Consider the following 21,641-nt stretch of genomic DNA (forward strand, 5'->3'; position numbering starts at 1 on the left):
CAAAACACATCTGATGCTCTTGCCTTAACGTGTTGTTTTTACTGCTACTGCTCGAGACTCATGAGCCAATCAGGAGCCTACATCATCATTTCCAAAGGTACAACCAATACAAATATAAGTAAATGAAAATCTTCAAAATAAAGTCAGTTTCTGTGCTCAGAAAATCTGGAGTTCTTCAGCCAAACAGACGAGTTTGAAAAACGAACTAGTTGTTGACAGCGACTCTCAATCCCTAAATTTGCTAAAAACAGCCTCTCAGCTTTATTTGTTTTAATCCCAGGTTTTATTTCAGCTCCTCGTGCAGCTGCTGATTTTACTCAGGTCAAAGGTCAACTCCGTTGCCGCTCATGTCGGTCGTCAGCTTCGTATATCTTCATCATCCAATAAGAGACGAGAGTCGCCGCTCTGAGCAGGATCTCTGACTGAGCTCTTATCGGGCCGAGCAGCCCCGTCCACTGACCTGCAGCCAATCACACTTCACACGGCTCTGCTAATAGAAAAATAAATTGCCGGGAGTCGACTCCGACGCGACGAAGCACCGGAGGAGAGCACAGAGTCTGATGCCTCTGATATGATGAAGCCTGTAACACCGGGATCAGGTTATTAAACACTGACCGGATTAACTGACCAGCTCATCCTGATTCCTGATGCAAGGTCAGCATTCCTCAGCTGTCCTGTCGGAACACACACACACACACACGCACACACACGCACACACACGCACACACACACACACACACACACACACACACACACACACACACACACACACACACACACACACACACACACACACACACACACACACACAAACTTAAACTGTTCCATAAAAGTGAGCCGATTCAAAGACAGTAGCATCGATCCAAAATGAAAATATTGTTCCGATATTGATACAAAACATTATTTTTTAAGATATGCCTTTATTTTGAAATTTTGAATGACGCTATTACTATTATTATTATTATTAAAGGTAAGGTATAGTTCAACATTTTGGCAAATTGGCCCATTGCCATAATCCCTATAGTCATAGCAGTAGGTTCATTACCTTTGATTGTCGGTGCAAGCTATTTTTAGAACGGTGGAGGGTTAGGAAATACAGAGACTGCTTGATGAAAAACTGTCCCTGAAGGCAACACGCATCAGTGGTTTTGCATGAATTTCCCTCTAAAACAACTCTGTCTGGTAACGTTCCGTTATTATCTCATAGCGTGGTGAATGTGCAGGTCACAACTTGTCCACCAGAGCGTTGTGGAGTTGTTGGATTGTGTATTTGATGAGTTTGATGAGGGAAACCAAGAAATCCCATAATGAGCCTCCGTAGCGTAGCTCTGAGCAGCTCACAGCTCTGCTCCGCCGTTCTAAAAATATCTTGCACCAACAATTAAAGGTAACGAACCTACTGCTATGACTATAGGGATTATGGCAATGGGCCAATTTGCCAAAATGTTGAACTATCCCTTTAAAGTCACTGGAGACAAAAACCTTCACACACACACACACACACACACACACACACACATAGATGGATCACTTAGGTGACCAGAGCTGGAGGAGGGAGCAGGGGATTATGGGAGGAGGATGCTTCCTGGCAGCAGCACGGCTCAGCGTGGCTGCAGGAGGAGGAGCAGCCTCCTCCACCTCAGGCCGCCAGCAGAGGTGTGAAGCTGCGTTTAGAGCAGGTGGGGTTGGATCGCCTTCACCCCCCCCCCCTCCCCCTCCTGCAGACAGAGGTCCAGTGATGCTGTCCTTGGCGGCTTCACCTGCTGGAACGTGAGGAGCATTCAGACAAAGATCAGCAGCAGCTTCTTGCTACTGGGGGGGTTGGTGGAAGAACTGGTAGTGGTGGGGGGCGGGGGGTCACCAGGAAGCAGGACAGATGCTGAGAACACATCTGGTCCATAGAAAAATCATGCAAACACACCCACACTGTGTTTAGTTCATGACAATAAACAAAATCAAGAAATAAGACAAGATAAGAAAATATAAGATAATCCGGTAACCCTTTAATTTACAGGCCACTGATTACATGATTATGTAAAAAAAAAAAAAAGCCAAGAAATTATAATTAATTGTGTCATAATGTCTGGAAATAGCCTAGAAATAACTGCCAATGTCATAGTAATGTTGAGAAATATAGCCAAGAAATAACGATTGATTGTAAGGACTTGGTGGAGAAGTTCAAAGTTCAAAGTTCTCTTTATTGTCCCAGTTGGGAAATTGATTTGCAGCCAAGATGTCCAAATACATAAAAACATACAATACCAATAAATACACATAAAACACACACACAGAGCAATCAACCTCTGTTAGTAAAGAAACAGCACATAGAGCAACACATAAGAACACATATTGGGCAGAGTAGTTAATTTCCAAGTGCATACAGAGACAAAGTGCATTCAAGTGCATTCAAACATTCTGGCCTTACCCAAAAAAATTCAAAGCATGAAAAGTATTTGTAATCTTTTGCCTATATGAAAAACATGACATTACTATGAAACTGACCAATATTTCTAGGCTATTTCTTGACATTATCACATAATTAGCAGCCTTTAAATAAAAGGGTTACAGATAATAAATAACAGATTACAATAGCAGTAAAAAGAAAGCTTAACGTGCGTCTACATTAAAGGGTAACAGGTTCTGTGTACACAGAAAATTAATGAGGAGCAGGAGGCAAAACATGGGAATAATCAGAGAAACTGTCACTCTAAATAAATATGCATGTAGTGTAGTACAAAATAGTCTGCAATATTAACATGGAGTAACACATTCAGATTACACATTTTTTTTGCAGTCTCAAAATACAGTTTAAAATGATCATAATGTTTGTGAAATAACGGGGTGGCGTTTAGCTCAGTTGGTAGAGCAGCCGTCCCATGTGTACTAAAATGTGAAATAACATGTCAACAGAGGCTGTTTGTGTCATGATATATACTGTATCTATATCATAAACTAATATGCTTTTTTACGGTAAGTCCTTTTAATTTCAGGGGCGGACTGCTCAAATCCTACATTTGAACCACTGTTATCAAATGTAGGTGGAGTCAAACATCCATTAAACCTGTTAAATCCAAACAGGGTGGAGTTAAACATTTGCCCTTGAACTCTTCCCTGTTGTTCAGGCTCAGTTCAGTCGCCATTTTAAAGTGGATGGAGCAGGAGAAAAACTGGAGTCTGAGGCAGGTGAGTGTTAAAACAACTGTACACTCTATCATTCAAATCTCACATCAATAACACCACTCGGGCTGCCTACTTTCATCTACGTAATATCAATCGACTCCGTCCCTCCCTCACTCCCAACACCGCCTCCATCCTTGTCCACAGCCTCGTCACCTCCCGTCTTGATTATTGCAACTCTCTCCTCTTCGGTCTCCCTCACAAGTCTCTCCATAAGTTTCAACTGGTTCAAAACTCCGCTGCACGTGTCATCACCAAAACCCCTTCTTCCCACCATATCACCCCCATCCTACAGCAACTTCACTGGCTCCCGGTCACATTACGAATCCAATTCAAAATCCTTCTGTATACTTTCAAAGCTATCCACAACCTCGCCCCTCCATACTTGTCTGATCTTCTCCACATTGCCACTCCAGCACGCTCCCTCAGATCTTCCTCCTCTCTCCACCTCACTGTACCCCCTGCTCTCCTCAGCACCATGGGGAGCAGAGCTTTCAGTCGCTCTGCTCCCCGACTCTGGAATTCTTTACCATCTCACATCCGTAACATTGACTCTCTCCCTCTTTTCAAAACAAAAATCAAAACCCACCTGTTTCAAATTGCCTATCCACCCCACCACCCCTCACCCTAACACTTCCCTTTTATTCTGCACAGTTTTATTTATTTGTTCTTTCCATTATTCATTCTTACTGATGTGTTTATTGTTGTTTATTCTGTGCTTTTTAATGTTGTTTATTTCGTGCTGTGTGTTTTGTTTTGGTATTGTTTATTGATGATTTATTCTGTGTTTTTGATGACTTTAACTGCTGTAAAGTGTCCTTGAGTGGCGTGAAAGGCGCTTTCTAAATAAAATGTATTATTATTATTATTATTATTATTATTATTGTTATTATTATTATTATTATTATTATTATTATTATTATTATTATTATTATTATTATTATTATTATTATTATTATTATTATTATTATTATAGTTATTGAAGTGAGTCAGTTTGTCCCTGTGGAGGAAAGAAGAGTCACAGTGAACTTCAATCCACACAGACACACTGAGAAAAGAAGAAAACAACAGGAAGTGATGAGCTGAATAATAGACATGAGAACTGACCGGGTGGAGATTAATGTACTGTTAGTGTGTGCGTGTTATCTGGCAGTCAGTGTTACTGGTTTCCCTCTCAGACTGATGATGATGAGTGTTCGTGTGGACGAAGATGAGGATGGAGAAGAGTCTTCAGGATCCATCTGTCCCTCTCTGAAGAGTGACAACTCCAAAGAATTTAATCCTCCAGCATTCAGCCCTGGACCTGGACCCTCAGAGTCACAGTAAGAGACCTGCTACAAACCTGTGAACCTCCAAGCTGTCTCTGTAGCAGAGTTAAGTTTAGTGTGTTGAACTGCTGCAGTCATTGTCACTGGAACAAGGAAATAACTTCTTCCTGTTTTTCAGTTCATTGATATGATTGGTTTATTTCTTGTGATATGATGAGATCAAAGGCCGTATTATTCCTGCAGCTGATGGTGGTTATATATTAACAGAGCTCAGTGGTGGTGGAGGAGCTCATACAGTTTTTGACTGAAGCCACACCGGGACTGGGCTGACTGGTATTTGTACTGGTGACATGTGTTGGTGGAGATTTATGGACACTGAGAGAGACTAATGAAGAAGTTGGTCGTCACTAGACACTACAGTCTACAATAAATATGGAGAAGAATGTCTTTTTTTCTGGTCGAACTACATTTCAACAGATGGAATGAAGAAACTTTAGTGAAAATGATCAATAGAACGGTTTCTCTATGAAATCTCAACAGCCAATCAGATGCTGTGATCCCACAGATACTTTATAACTTGTAGGTGTAACATGAGCTGACAGGTAACAGGAGGAAATCCCTCACTGAAGTGTTGGAGCAGTGATGCTGCAGTAAATGCTGCACGTTTCACTTCAGTTCAATGTTGTTAGAGTCTTTGTTCATAGTTGCTGCACATTGAAATCAAACACAGCAACATAGTGTAAAAAGGTGTGAAGGTGAAGCTCCAGCTGATTCCACCTCCTCTCTCTACACAATGTTACAGGAAACAGCAGCACTCTCTCTACAGGCCAATGTCCAGTCACTGAACTACTGACTACTGACACATCTCTGGTCTGTGTGTGCGTAGATGTTGGCATTAAAACCAGATCTTCTTCACCACTGACTGCCAGAGGAAGTGGAGGTGACTCCCAGCACTGCAGTCTGAACTGATCTGAGAACAGCTCCACTGTCACACACAGAGTCCAGTGCACCATTGTCCCCGTGTCCTCTGGACCTAACAAAGCATCATCAGTGTCTCTGAATTTTAAGCTCATCAAGGCTCTGAGGTTCACCTGTGAAGAACAATGGACAACAGATAAACACTATGAATTTCCACCTTTTTACAACTCTTTGCAATGAGTTACAACATTTAAATGTTAGTTTTTTTCATTCACATTATTCAGTATCATTACTATTATAGCCATTACATGTGTCAGTCATGATAAAGACGGGACTCCATCATTTTCAATATAAGCAAGTGACAACAATTTGTTTCACATTCATAAATAACTTTGCATTTCGTGAAGTGGTTCTGTTTTACAGTGGTAAAATGTGTTTAAATGGTTTAACACGAGTTGAAAATGAAGATGTGCTACATGTGTTTGGTCAGCAGGCGGCACCTCTCTGTGTCATGTTTACTTCAGCAGTTCTTCTCTCATATCTACTGAGCTCTTCAGTGTCCACATCTGGATCCAGTACAACTGTGATTTGCTGCAACATCCAACTGACAAACCTGCAGGATTCAATTCACTGACACTTTAGTTTTTGTACATAAAGAACAAACCAGGTAACATTTGCATTAATGTGCATTTACATGTTTTTTGTTTGTTTGTTTGTTTGTTTTAGATCATAACACAAAGTGCTCATATACTACACAGTGTTGTTACTCTCTAATGCAACCACATTCCTAAATACTATAGAATACATTAAAACGTGAATCTTACACAGTATAAATTCACTATAACTTGAGTTATAGCTTACTTCCTCAATGAAAGCAGATTTATATTTCTCTGTGAGACACAGTGCTTCTATCACCAATCAAATCAATACAATAACTTTGATTTTTTTTAAAAAAAACTCTTTGCAGCAACAGTTAAGTTAAATTCTGTAGCTTACTATCCTTAAATCGAAATCTGTAAAAACACTTCATTACCTCTGACAACATGAGGGTCAATATGACAAAATTCTGAAAACCACAGTAAAATATATGGTGAGCTTCATATTAATAATTAATCCCTCTGTGCTTTTAAACAGGAAATATCTCAGCAGCTCTTCTACCACTGCTGTATCCTAGCTCACTATTTATTCATGGACTCACATTGAATTAATCCATACAGGTGTAATACCAAGAGTTGAACAGCAGGTGGCGTCATTCTATCTGTATCAAGTCACTTCCCTTCTCTCTGTCATCAGTGGTTACAGTTACAGACAGGAAGTCTGTGTGTGTTCATGTTGTTCACTTACAAGTTGTTTCAACTATATTTTATTTCCTTGTCTGTTATTTAAAATGACAACAAATGTGCTTTTATTTAAATCAACTTTTTTCCCAGTTTCATGTAAATAATGTTGTTGATCACTGTGACAGAGAGAAGGGAATGTAACCAATCAACAGAATTTATTCAGTGTCATGAATAACTGAATAATGAATAATAACAATAACATACTGAAATTATTTTCAGTATGTACAGAAATGAGGGTGTCTGACAACCACAAGGTGCTTATTATTATTTATTTGGGTATTATTTACCCACTTAGTTATTTGTTGCTCGGTTCATGTTACTTTCAGTTTGTCTTTGTATGTATGAATGTGTTTGTATATGTTTTTATATGTATATGACTATATAGAGAGATAAAGATTAGTAATCATATGTTAGAATAAATCTATATGTATATAAATATAATAATATATTAGAATAAATCCAGTTAAATAACTCATAAATTAACTTACTGTATATATTATAATGACTAGATAACCTGATAAATAATTTATGAATAAGGGGTGGGAGTAAATAAGTTTTACTTCTTCCCACTCCTTTTCGGATATGAAACAAACAAAACAAAACAAAACAAAAACAAAAAAAATCAAATAACCTTTATTTTTCAATTATTTTTTTTTATTTTTTTTATTATATATATATATATTTCTTTTTTTGTTCATATGTTGTTTTTGCAAAGTTTTTATATGTTATGTCTGTCCATTTCTGTATTATGTTTTATTTCTTTTAACATGTCCGAAATAAACTTAAACTAACTAACTAACTAATAACAATTCACTACCAATCCACATTTATTGATAGATTGTTGGACTGAAGTTCATCTCACCTCATCACTGTTTCTTGCTCTTCACTCTCAGCAGAGATTCATAGAAAACGCAGAGGACTCACTTTGTACAAAACATCCAGATATTGTTGAACTCCACAATGTGAAAAAGACTTGTGATGACGTAACCGACAATTATCGACAGTTGAACTCGTCAGCGATTGAATGACGGACCGTTGCACCGCTACAATCCAGATTTATTTATAAACTGATGGACTGACATTAATCTCACTTCATCAGTGTCCAAACACACATTTATATCAAATAGTAACCCAGCTACTCAGTAACATGTTCTCTGTACAAATACAAGTGCAAATATTTTTAACCCTTGGTCTTCAGATATTTATCTTTTATGAACATAAATTAACTTTAAATTCTCACTTTTGACACAAAACATATTGTTCTACTTCAGTCCATCCATGAATTATACCTGATAAGATATTACTTACCTTTTTAATTTTTAATCCAAAAATAGAAAAGGAAAAAATCCTAAATATGTATACGTTTATCTGTATAGAGTTCTTTATATCTTTATTTCTATAGTGCGTGCGTGTGTGTGTTGGCAGGGAAACATCACCTTATCAGGAGAAATGAGGCCAGTGAGGAGCAGAGCACAGACGACCAACTTTCTCGCATGAAAAAATATTAAAACTTAAATATCCTAAAAAACGGTTGATTATTGCATTAGGGCATATATTATCATCATTCACCTTGGATTATTTTATATTTTTCAATAGTTTTGAAAGGTTGACATCAAAGTTTGACTCGCATTCATTGCATTTATTGAAAACGGTCAACAAGTCATGGGGGAAATTTCTCATTAAATAGATAACACTATATGAAAATAAGTGTCTCACAATTAAGATGAATCTGTCTCATGCTATTTGTGTACTATTTAACCTTTAAATCATTTTGATCATCAACATTATTTATATGAAGCTGGAGCAAAAGTCAAAGTTTATCTCATTTAAAAACACATTAGTTGTTAAACAATGGGCAATGAAATAACTAGTTTAAACAACTTTTCAGTGAACAACAGACACTCACAGAGTCTGTGACGTCTTGTAAATGTAGAGAAAAGGAATGAGGAGGAGCCATTAAACTTGTTCCAACAGGTGCAGCCGCTGAAATGTGAAACCATTCAGTGAGATCAAACTCCATTTTACAGACGACGCAGCAGAAGGAGAGAAACTGAAGTCTGAGGCAGGTGAGTGTTAAAACAACTTTATTATTATTAGGGACCCTATTGTATTCCTTCTTTCTTCTACTTTCTTCTTCTTCTTCTGAGGAAATCCTACTTCCCATGGCTGAAAAATCACAAAGGTCCAGTCCCATGCCAGATTCACTCAAGTCCAAGGACAGTTTTCTGTTTTTTTCAATAACTGTAAAACTTTTATCTCCTCCCACAATTTTTGCTCAATTGTCACCAAACTTGCTACAGAGCATCTCCAGACTGTCCTCAACAAAACTTGTTTCTCGGATTTTTGATTAATCAATAATTGAGCCTACAGTGCAGGAAAACGTTTGACTGTAAACACTACTGTAAACTTATACTATCCAATTCCTGCTAAATACATTTTCAATCTTCCTGAATTTTTTTTTGAATATTTTGAAGTTGTGGTTGATTTTTGATTTTATCTCCAAAACTGAATTTTCTAGAACATTTTGAATTCTGCTCTCATGGGAACAACTGCAGTCAATGTAAGAGTGACATTTTTAAACATCACATTTTCTCTTGTGAAGCAAAACACTTATTGTTAAAAACAAATCACCAACATTCCCATGCTGTCTAGATGCAATTTATGTATTATCAGATTTTTGTTTAGAAACACAATTTGTGACATTTTGACACATTTTTGAAATCTGCCTTGACACCTGCTGCATGGCTTGTGACTCCCTGAGTCTATTTGAGAAGTCACACACCAGGGGCCTCATTTATCAAAAAGGGTGTAAAACTGTTACTAAATTTTTGCGTACGGCGAAAAGATGAAAATGGCGTACATTCAAAATATTTACACCTTTTTCAGATCTATCAAACTGTGCATACGCACAACTCTCCGCAATTTCTCTTTGATAAATCACACCAGACCCAAGAATGGTGCGCACGTGAACACACCTCATACTCCGGCCCCGGAACGCCTAGACACAACCATATATGGTCTGCACGTGCATATTAAGTAGCCATGTGCGCTCTGTGGAGTGGCAACAAAGTGACAATGAAGACAATGGGCGGCGGGCAGGTGAAAGAAGCGGAACTTCTCCGAAAGCGAGATACACCGCGACATCGGGCAATAAATCAGTCAGAAAAATTATCTTGCATTTTAATAAGCTACAATAAAAACAAAAACCTCCCAAATCTCAACAAAAGGGAGCAGAAAGAAGAATAATCTTATGTCATCTGCCCCTTTATCCCAGAAAATCTTTTTTTTTTTTTTACCTAGATGTTAAAACAATGTAAAGCAGGATTTCCACGATAGTTACCATTACTTTGCACGCCTTTCCACTACACAGTTACAGCTCTACTGGACTCGGTTTAGGTAATTTTCCATTACAGCTGAGTCCTTCACAGTTCTGTTGTCTCGCTCTTTATTCTTTCCTCCTTTATTCTCTCCTATCAACTAGTTTAAACAACTTGTCAGAGTCAGAGTCATGTGACTTCTTGTAAATGTAGAGAAGAGGAAGAAGGAGAGGCCATTAAACCTGTTCCAACAGGTACAGCCGCTATAGAGTGAAAGCGTTCAGTGAGATCAGACTCTAATTTACAGATGACGCAGCAGAAGGAGAGAAACTGAAGTCAGAGTGAGTGTTAAAACAACTTTATTATTATTATTATTATTATTATTATTATTGCAGTGTGAGTGAGTTAATCCCTGTGGACTCTGGAGAGAAGAAGAGTCACAGTGAACTTCAGTCCACACAGAACCTCCCTCTCTCTCTCTCTCTCTCTCTCTCTCTGTTGAGCTCAGACCAAAGTTGGTCTGAGGAATGAGGAGTGAGCTGTTGTGATTAACACAAATGTTGTTTATTAACATCGTGACCTTAACCCACAGAAGCTAATGTGGTTCAACAGGTACAACAGGTATGAGGTCACAACAAAGTCACACTGTTATAAATGACAGTATTGCTCATTAGATTAGATTAGATTAAGTTTATTTGTCCCCCATGGGGAAATTTGTCTTCACAGACTGCACAATCATTAAGATTCATCTGAACAGATTTCTGTCACAGTTGTAGTTTAAAACTTTAGTTATTTCAGACAGCTTATTAAAAATATCATGTTTAAATCAGTAAATATAGTTAATTGAAAGGACCGGGCTCAGAGACAATGGTCAGGTGTTCAGCTGGGGTCAGGTCGGGCCTGATATAAACTAGTTCAGTAGTTGTGTTCTGTGTTTCTACATTGTGACACTATACAGTCTGTTCAATCACCAGGAGACAGAGAAATGCGGGGAATTACATTTTATAAATCAACATGACACAAATACAAATACAATTTTTGACACAAATTTACTACTAACCATAATCTTGACTCAGTGATGAGCTGAATATTACACAATAAAACTGACCAGGTGGAGCTTAGTACACTATAGTGTGTTGTAAACCTTGATGAATTTGGATCTAACAGAGTTCAGACACTTTACAACATCGTTTCACAGCCTGAACCATGAGCTTAAGTGTGTTTGGCAGAAACTCATGGTGACCTGTTCCTGTTTTAACTGAAGATGCATTTCTGATTTATTGAATTGATACTAATCATTATATACTGCCTTACGGTTGTTTTGTTCCAATGTAGTTACATTAACTGTGGTTTGTCCTTCGTTTGTTTTATTGTTGTTGTCTTTTTTTGTTTGTTTGTTTATTTGTCTGAATTTATGTTTGTCTATATGTTTGGACCCCCTCGAAAACGAGACATTCAATCAACTACAGTGAACAGCAGTTTGTTTCCATCCTCATGTCGTTATGTCTCCATGTCTCTTTTCCCTGGGCTGCAGAGGGACAACTGGAGACCTTGTCGGTCCAGATGTTGACCCAGTGGATCCAGATGCTGAGCAGTGTGTCTATGATGCTGCTGTGTTGCTTCCAGCCTTCACTACAGGGTGTGGTGCTGGACGCTGATGTCACTGTAGACTTCCCACAATGCAGTGACCGGTGTGATGTGAATAAAACCATATTTGTGATTGCAGAGGTCAGAAACACAGACTGAGGGCAGAGTCTCTAGGATCCATCTGTCTGTCCATCAAGAGTGACAGGTCAACCTCTTTACTTCAGTCCTGGACCTGGACCCTCAGAGTCACAGTAAGAGACCTGCTACAAAATGTGAACCTCCAAACTGTCTCTGTAACAGAGTTTAGTTTACTGTGTTGAGCTGCTGCAGTCGACGTCACTGGAAAGGGAAATAACTTCTTGGAGGCTTCGCACATGATCAAAAAGTCTCTAAACATTATTTTTTAACGATCTTAATTCCTGTTGTTTTTGTCCGTGTAGATGGGCTCCTATTTTTAAACCTATGCTGATACTACTATACTTCGTGTAGTGTGTAGGATCAGTGTCATAACTTGACAATGAAATCAAAAAGGAAGAAACTGTAAAAACAGATAATGAAGAGCAAGACAGTTGAATAAACAAAAACACAGCAAAATCCTGATAATTAGCACCCTGAAGAGGCATACAGGGAGTTTGTTTTACTTTTTTTTATTTGTGATTTAATGTAGTTTCAAATAAATCTCATGTCTAGATATTTGTGTATAGTAAAGTAGATCATGTAATTTATTTTCCTGGTGTATGATTTATTTAGTTCTTATGTTGATATTTGACAGAGTTTAATAAATCCAAAGTCATCAGTAAAGTGTAACAGCAACTTGAAGAGGGATCACTACAAAGTCATGTCAACGTCAAGTAAAGATGTGAAGGACAATTTTGTGTTTGTCTGTGTCGTGTCACATTTGTATTAAGTGTAACACACACCAGTGCCGTTGCCCAAATTAACCAAGGAAGTGTGAGTGACAGCAAAATATTGCTGAAGGAGCTGCTATGGGAACTGAGCAGAGGATGAAAAGGACACAACGTAGGAGAGTAGGGACAATGTGTTATGGTCTGTGTGGAGCTCTACAAAGAAAATAATGGAAGTGGCTGATTTGATGTGAACTGTTCACTGATGATGTGTGTTACACTTCACTCTGCTTCTTTAGAGCTGATGTGAGACAGGTGGAGGCTGGACACATAATAAAAACATGTTTGTGTTTGCAGAGGTCAGAAGCACAGACTAAGAACAAAGTCTCCAGGATCCATCTGTCTGTCTTTGAAGAGTGACATGTCCAACGATCAACCTCTAAACTTCAGTCCTGGACCAGGATCTGGACCTGGACCTGGACCTAGATTTGGACATGGACCTGGATCTGGACCTGGACCTGCAGAGTCACAGTAAGAGATGGTTTCTACTGTAAACTGACCTGAAGATGATTCAGTCATTAGACTCATGTGAAGCAACTCATAATGTAATAACGGCTCATAATATAATAATTTAAATGTAATAAAAGTTCACAATGTAATAATCGGCTAATATTGTAATATAATAATGAGCGCATAATGTAATAATATCTTTGCTCACGATGTAATAATGTATAACTTATTACATTATTAGCCTTACTGATGCTGCTAATAATGTATTAATAGCTCATATTGTGAAAATTTTTTTGTATTATCATCATTTACCTTTTGGCATTGAAAATAAAATTGTAACAATTTATTACATTATCAGCCCTATTGATGCCACACATAATGTAATACAGCTCATAATGTAACAATAGCTTACATTTGCTATTCCTGCGGGGTGAAAGGACATGCTTTCATCTCTGTTATTGTCTGTTTCTATGTAAGCAGAATCACACAATTTCTGCAAAACGTGGTGCAGCATTAAATCCATGGTATAACGGCCACACCTGCACATTCACTACAAGAATTCACTTATGGGCGGAGGTCTGTGTTTGACTTCGATTTGTACATAGGTGGCACTACAGTAATAGGGAGGATTAGGGGTGGGCGATATGGCAAAAATATCATATCACGATTTTTAAAAAATAAAATAACGATCTCGATTTTATCACAATCATAAATTGAAAAACAGACAATTTAGATCAAAGAGCCTTTCTGAACAAATTTTAATGGGCTCTATGCACAGCTCCACTACTTCCTGAATTTAAGGCAGCTCCTTTATTTCCTGTCTTACATTATTGGACAAACTGATTAATCCAGGTGTGTCTGAGTAGTCACCATGATCAGACACACCTGGATTAATCAGTTTGTCCAATAATGTAAGACAGGAAATAAAGGAGCTGCCTTCAAGATCAGACAATGCAGAGGCCTGTACCACGAAGCGAGCACAGCCTACCCGGGCTTACTAGCAGCCTATCCAGCTGAACCTATCCACAACACTGTCACTCTGGATCAGCGGTACCACAACGCTGGTTATCAACTCGGTAACTCAACCCCGGCTTGTCTTACTGTGACTCTGTGAACGCGCACGTATAAAGGGCAGATTCAAGGCAGCAGACCAATCACAACCATGAGCACCGACGTGTCAGAGAGAAGCGAGGTGAGCGCACTGGAGCGCACACTGCTGTGAGGAAGAAAAAAAAAAAAAAAGAAGCCCGTGGTCGTGGCCCGACCTGAGTTATTAAATGTTTAGGCTACGTTTATTTTTAAAAGAAGTTTGGTGCTGATTAAACTTGTAAATGAATGCTGCTCTGGATCTGATTCTTTCCTTCTATTCTGACTCTTTTAAACAGGAACAACAGAACCATTTTATTATATATTATATATTTCCCATCTTTACTGAGCATAAGGTTCGTTCTAAATTAAATAAAAGCCTGTCCCATATAGACGTGTGTCTCTATAGACGAGTCCGCTTGGCACACACACACACACACACACACACCCTAAAAAAAAAAAAAAAAAAAAACAGTTGTCAGAACTCCGGGCCCTGAGAACCGGCAGCCTAACGTTGCCTCTCCTATGGATAGTCAGCGTGAAAATCTAACGGATTTGATGGAAAATCCTTTCATCCGTTGTTGTGATAGACATGTGTGACATGTCAGCACCGGTACAGGGATTTCAAAATAAGGGCACACGTTGTTTTAACACATCATAAAACATTACAGCCATAACGCTCTTCTCACTATCGGGGCTCCGGCTTACTGGTGAAAGGACATGTGTCATTATTCCCGTACAGGTGATTGGCCGGTGGGTGGAGCATTTTACTGGATTCAGATCAATCCTGAAAGCTACCCTGACCTCGAGCTGGTTTGCCGTTCAGAGTAAGTTACCATGGTAACTCACCTCGGTAAGAATGAATCCAGCTTCGTGGTACCGGAAAGCCAAGGTTAACCCTGAAGTTACCTCGCCAAGACAGTGATCCTGCTTCGTGATACAGGCCTCAGATTTGTGTGTGTGTGTGTGTGTGTGTAATGCACAGTTTTTCCCAGTAGGAGGCACTCTTGTATTGTGTCAAGGGAAATGTAGGTAGGAACCTTCAGTCAGGACAGGTGTTTCTTCAGGGAGGAGCTCATAGAGAAAAAGCCACACCGGGGCTGGGCCAACTAGTATTTGTACTGGTGACACGTATTGGTGGAGATTTATAAACATGGAGAGTCCGATGAACTCTTGCATGCAGCTCATTAACTGTGAGCATTAAAATATTCCAGTAAAAGGACAAACAAAGAAGTTGGACTTCACTAGACACTACCGTCAGCTATTAGCTCTTCTAGCAGCCCCTTGGTGGACATAAACTCAGCCTCAGCCGCTACAGGCAAAATCTAAGGCCAACTAATAAACAGAGACAGAAACCAGACCAGTTCAGGACCAGGTTTTCATTCAGCTCGTTTCTCTATACTCGCTTTCCTCTACTTTGCCTCTCTCTGCTCCTCTGATTACTGAAGCCCTGCCCTCTTGAGGTGGACAACCAATCAGAGCACAGATGTGGAGCGGTGACTGTGACATGTTGTTGATACAGAAATTTCTTGACAGGAGGGAGATGAGTGGTGTCTCTGTGGACGAGCAGCTATCCAGCTGTAGTCTCTGTCAGGATGTCCTGAAGGATCCAGTCTCCACCAGCTGTGGACACTGGTTCTGCAGACAGTGCTTCACTTCATACTGGGACCAGTCTGGTTCTTCAGGACCCCCCTCCTGTCCCCAGTGTGGAAAAAGACCCAGAACCAGAGGTGAGCTGCAGACAGCCAATCAGAGCAGCTGTGTACAAAGTGAGACTGAACATCTGTCTGCTGATGTGGTCATTTGTGAAACCAGGACCTGTTGTTTTCTCCAGAGTCATTGTTCCATCACACAGCCCTGACATTTTAAGGGACAACAAGGAGTTTTTGAAAGCAAAGTGTTTTCACACTACATCTCCCATGAGCCTCCATGCACACAGTGAAATTCTTGGAGTGGCGCAAGACGAACGTCTTGCCAAGAATGTTTTCATTCATCAAGAATGAAAGTCAGAGGTTCGAAGACGATCAGATACCGTCGTAGTTCCGACAATAAACGGCGATTCGGCGGCGTTATTCCCATGACCCGCCGGGCAGAGTCCGCGAAACCAAAAGCAAGAAATGCTGGTTGGCTCGCCCAACATTTCCATCACTAATAATAATAACAAAATAACGATAAAGACAAAACGATATATTAATCGAAAATGGACCCATTAAGGTTAACATAGATTCATCCACATCAATATGAGATTTTTCTTATAACCAAATGCAAACTCCTCATTGTCCCTTTAAGATGATGATTCAAACCTTCTCTCTGTTGTCTGTAGTTTTTCTGTAGCTGATGAAAATAATCTGATCAGATTGTCAGACTCTCTGTCTTCAGTCTGACTCTGTCTCTTCTCTCTCAGCAGATTGTGGTCTGCAGGAGGTTTTAGATCAATATAAGGTCAGTCTGAGGAGCAGATGTGAACGAGTGACTGAAGGAACTGAGGGAACAAGAAGTGGAACAGGAAGTGGAACCCTCCTCAACAGGATCTACACTGAGCTCTACATCACAGAGGGACAGAGTGAAGAGGTTAATAGCCAACATGAGGTGAGACAACTGGAGACAACGTCCAAGAAGAAGACCCTCCATGACACTCCAATCAAGTGCAACGACATCTTTAAAGACTTACCTGTCCAACAGAGAGAGGACGTCTGTACAGTCTCACCTGTCCAACAGAGAGAGGACGTCTCTACAGTGTCACCTGTCCAACGGAGAGAGGACGTCTCTATGGTCTCACCTGTCCAACAGAGAGAGGACGTCTCTACGGTCTCACCTGTCCAACAGAGAGAGGACGTCTCTACGGTCTCACCTGTCCAACAGAGACCCATCAGAGTGGTTCTGACCAACGGTGTCGCTGGCGTTGGAAAAACCTTCTCGGTGCAGAAGTTCACTCTGGACTGGGCCGAGGGCTTGGAGAACCAAGATGTCAGTCTGCTGGTTCTGCTTTCATTCAGGGAGCTGAACCTGATCAGAGATCAGCAGTTGAGTCTTCTCGGGCTGCTCCATGTTTTCCATCCAACATTACAGAAGGTCACAGCAGAGCATCTGGCTGTCTGTAAACTTCTCTTCATCTTTGACGGCCTGGATGAAAGCCGACTGTCACTGGACTTCAACAACAGGGAGGTTGTGTCTGATGTCACACAGACGTCATCAGTCAACGTGCTGCTGAAAAACCTCATCCGGGGGAATCTGCTTCCCTCGGCTCTGGTCTGGATCACCTCCAGACCTGCAGCAGCCAATCAGATCCCTCCTACATGTGTTGACAGGGTAACAGAGGTCCGAGGCTTCACTGACGCCCAGATGGAGGAGTACTTCAGGAGGAGGTCCAGTGATGAAGATCTGTCCAGAAGAATCATCTCACACATCAAGATGTCCAGGACCCTCCACATCATGTGTCAAGTCCCAGGCTTCTGCTGGATCAGTGCTACAGTTCTGGAGCACATGTTGACCACAGACCAGAGAGGAGAGCTGCCCAAGACCACGGCTGACCTGTTCTCACACTTCCTGCTGGTCCAGACAAAGAGGAAGAAGAACAAGTATGGTGAAGGACATAAGACGAGTCCACAGGAGCTGATGGAGGCCGACAGGGAAGTTCTTCTGAAGCTGGGGAGGCTGGCGTTTGAACAGCTGGAGGAAGGAAACATCATGTTCTACCAAGAAGACCTGGAGCAGTGTGGTCTGGATGTCACAGAGGCCTTGGTGAAGTCAGGACTCTGTACTGAGATCTTCAAAAGAGAGAGTGTGATCTTCCAGAAAACAGTCTACTGCTTTGTTCATCTGAGTGTTCAGGAGTTTCTGGCTGCAGTCTACATGTTCCACTGTTTCACCAACAGGAACACAAAGGTCCTCAAGAACTTCCTGGGAAAACAAGGTGTTTATTTAACCCTGGATGTCTTCCTGGAGAGAGCCATGGAGAAATCCCTCACAAATAAAAATGGTCACCTGGACCTGTTTGTTCGCTTCCTTCATGGCCTCTCTCTGGAGTCCAACCAGAGGCTGTTAGGAGGTCTGCTGGGTCAGAGAAAGAACAGTCCAGGAACCATCCAGAAAACCATCAACAACCTGAAGGAGATGAACAGTGATTACATCTCTCCTGACAGAAGCATCAACATCTTCCATTGTCTGATGGAGATGAAGGACCAGTCAGTTCATCAGGAGATCCAACAGTTCCTCAAGTCAGAGAACAGATCAGAGAAGAACCTCACTGGGATCCAGTGTTCAGCTCTGGCCTACATGCTGCAGATGTCAGAGCAGGTTCTGGATGAGTTGGACCTGAAGAAGTACAACACATCAGATCAGGGACGACGGAGACTGATCCCAGCTGTGAGGAACTGCAGGAAGGCTCGGTGAGTCCAGGCATTCTTCTTAGTTTGACAACTGAAAAATTACAGGTTATTTATGTTTTCTTTTGTTTTTGTTTTTTTTTTGGGGGGGGGGGCTTAGCAGTTCACCTGTTGGGAAGGGCATCACCTGACAGACTGAGCCCCTCCCTCTTGTGTTCAGGAGAGTGAAACAGTCAGATTCAACTCTGCCTACAACAGAGGTTAAACTGGCCTGGAGCCAGTGGCGTAACATCATGGTGATAGGCCCCAGGGTAAATGTTTTTTTTGTGCCCCCACCCCTGCCCTAAACACAAGCGCACACACACACACACACACACACACACACACACACACACACACACACACACACACACACACACACACACACACACAAACTTGGACACGCACACAGCCACTTGAGAGAACTGCTATTGTCACCATGTAGGCTAACATTACAGGTAGGGCTGTCACAGTACCAGAATTTCAGTAGTCGATACCAATACCAGTAAATTTCCATGATTCTCGATACTTATTCTATGATTAAATAAGCAGTCCCTACAGGATTACGCAGGCTTTTTTTGTGATTGTTGCGGCCTAAAATGCCTGATTTCACAGCCACATTAAAAAAAAAATTGCAGTGTATGTTGCGATGTTTTAAGCGCTTGTGTTGCGATCAAATTGCAGGAGACAGCGAAAATTGCAACCAAAAAAAAGTGCAGTTTTGTGCTGAATAATTAAAAATCAGAGGAAAATTAAACATTTTGAAATGTCACAAAATAATGTGAGGTCCTGTTATACTTGTTAAGAAAGGCACACGACAATTACTGAGTTGGAAGTTGTTTTACTTGTAATTAAAATGTGTCTTTAAAATGGTGGTAAAATAACCATTTTAAAATGCTAATAAAACAGTCCAGTCTTTGAATAAAAAAGGGAGAGTGGCTACTCAGGTCCAGGGCCAGGGCCTTAGGATGGGGGAAGGGGATCCTGGCTGCTCCGCTCCGGCCCTGCGGTGGTGTACTGGATTCTCCCTCGGCGAGTGCTGCAAGGGACACACAGGCTCATGCGTTCAACCAGGACAGCTCACACACTCAACGCATTCGACTCAGCTTGTGTTCCTTGCACGTATCAAGTTTCTTGCCGTCAGCCCAGACACGCTGTTCCACCGTGGACTCACTTTCTTTGGACCACTGCTCACACTCTCCGTGGTGGAACTCACGGAAAGCACCGACGATTGGTCCAATTTGGGGAAAAGTTGCGGTGATTTGACAAAATTGCAAGATCACACAAATTCACGGGGATTGGTTGAATTTGCGTTAATTGTTGCGATCGCAACATTGCAAATTCCTGGAGGGACTGAATAAGAATGATTTTTTAAAAAGAAGAAAAAAAACAGAAACCATGTGCTTCTAAATTCATATAGCCTACTTTATTTATTTATTTTTTAAAACTGTTTCACATTAAACTTTCTTATATTTAAGCTCCACTGTGCTTCAAAAACTTCTCAGGCAGACACATAAAGTAAGAACAGAGTTAAAATGGTAAATATTGCTCAACACAAACAGAAAGAAATGTAGTCATTGCTTTTATTCCTCAAGTAGTTCAACAAGAGAACCATTGTTCTCATTCATTCATTTCAGCAGCCTGTTTTCACACAAAATGGTGCAAAAATGACACATTGTTTTATTTTTCAGCTCATACACGTTTGTTTTTTCTCTGGTCCAAACCATCATGGATGTGTTATGGTCCATACACTGCTGTTAGAGCGTCATGTTTCCATCATGACAACTGAGGGGAGAAAGACACATAGCACGTCGTCATGTTTACATGAGCTCAAACTTGTGGCGCACACTGAGAAGTTGGAGGCTCGAGGTCCAGCCGCATTCACTTAATGGAGGGCAAAGTTGTATTTTTTAGGTACTACTGAAAAAATGCAGGTAGTAGGGATGCACATTTTGAATTTTTTTTCTGACCGATAACTGACGCTCGTTAACCGATAAGATTAAGACACTTGCGGCGCACGGCCAGAAAAAAAAAAAAAAGTATCGCTCCAATTTTTTTTTTTTGCCGTTAAATACACATACACGTGCGCTGCGACAGCTGATCAGTGCGCTCTGTCTCAGCTGATCGCGCTCATATGGAGGTTAGATCGTCCAATGTAGAACAGTTTTTATAAAGTGCAGCCAAACACCAGGCTGAAGGAACAGCAGAGCTCCTCTGACAGCTCCTCTGTGGAGCTGCAGGAGAGCTGCAGGTGAACAGGCTGGAGAGCAGCGAAGTCCTCTTTTTTTTTTTTTCCAGTGCCGTTGTTACAGGTGATGCACATCTATGTCCATATAGGCTACATTTATTGTCTGACCTTCCTGCTGCACATACTGTCAGTCCTCCTGTGTAACTTTTTGCTGGGAAATATGACTGAAGGCACGTGAACTCTGCACGTGTCGACACGCCCCCATGAGTTGACGACATAAGGAGCTAATAAAATAAATAAATAACCGATAGTATTAATCGGTCAAAGTTCTTGTTATCGGTTAACGGTTAAACGGTTAATCATGTGCATCCCTAGCAGGTAGCGATGTATTTTTTGCCTGTCGGCATCGACTTGGTACCGACAAGGTATCAGTTCTTGTGGCAACCCCAGTTACAGGTGACTGGCCACAAACTCACCCTGCAAACCAGTATGATCTAAGTAAATCCAGCAGCATATGAGCAGTAAACACCAGAGCAAAGTGAGAAATATCCATAAATCTGTTGTTGTAATTTATTCCCATTCTCCTGCTCCTCTCACACCGTGCAAACACGTGTGTGACTCAGTTACTGTGGTTTTTATAGATTTATTTTTCTATTTTATTTGGCGAATGTACAATAATACACACAGGCTAAATGTTGCCATGTGATGTATGCAATGTAGCAGAGTTAGCTTCAAGTTAATTTCCATCTGCAGTTACGATGATGCTCTGTGTCCCTGTATCTTCCCCCTGACTCAGTAACAGGTGTTTAGGTTGTTGCTTTTACAAAGATCATGAATGTTATTGTAGCCCATGACTGAAATCTAGTGATATCATTGGATGTTGTTGTTGCATATAATTAAACAAGAGGAAGTCTTGGAGCTCCTTTATGAGGAAATAGACTCTATTTAAAAAGAGGCAACCAAATCAGGTCTGCAGGACCGAGTGATGAGGACCATCCCAGTCAGAGAAGATGAGCTGAACCATCACATCATATGTACCAA

General features: G+C 40.7%; 1 protein-coding gene across 1 annotated transcript in view; it reads left to right on the forward strand.

The window, feature by feature from the left end:
- Nucleotides 1-1,567: 1,567 nt before the first annotated feature.
- LOC310988702 (uncharacterized protein) overlaps nucleotides 1,568-21,641 on the forward strand; it is a gene marked incomplete at both ends in the record, with an annotated part of 41,617 nt that continues 21,543 nt past the window's right edge. Inside the window, 9 exons of the mRNA XM_083975390.1 lie at nucleotides 1,568-1,656; nucleotides 1,725-1,836; nucleotides 3,123-3,183; nucleotides 11,555-11,711; nucleotides 11,805-11,858; nucleotides 12,810-12,977; nucleotides 15,585-15,808; nucleotides 16,453-16,721; nucleotides 16,911-18,436. Coding sequence (XP_083831516.1) covers nucleotides 1,568-1,656; nucleotides 1,725-1,836; nucleotides 3,123-3,183; nucleotides 11,555-11,711; nucleotides 11,805-11,858; nucleotides 12,810-12,977; nucleotides 15,585-15,808; nucleotides 16,453-16,721; nucleotides 16,911-18,436 — 2,660 coding nt within the window. The remainder of the gene's footprint in view (nucleotides 1,657-1,724; nucleotides 1,837-3,122; nucleotides 3,184-11,554; nucleotides 11,712-11,804; nucleotides 11,859-12,809; nucleotides 12,978-15,584; nucleotides 15,809-16,452; nucleotides 16,722-16,910; nucleotides 18,437-21,641) is intronic.

Source organism: Trachurus trachurus (assembly GCF_905171665.1).
Source record: "Trachurus trachurus genome assembly, chromosome: 1".
NCBI lineage: Eukaryota > Metazoa > Chordata > Actinopteri > Carangiformes > Carangidae > Trachurus > Trachurus trachurus.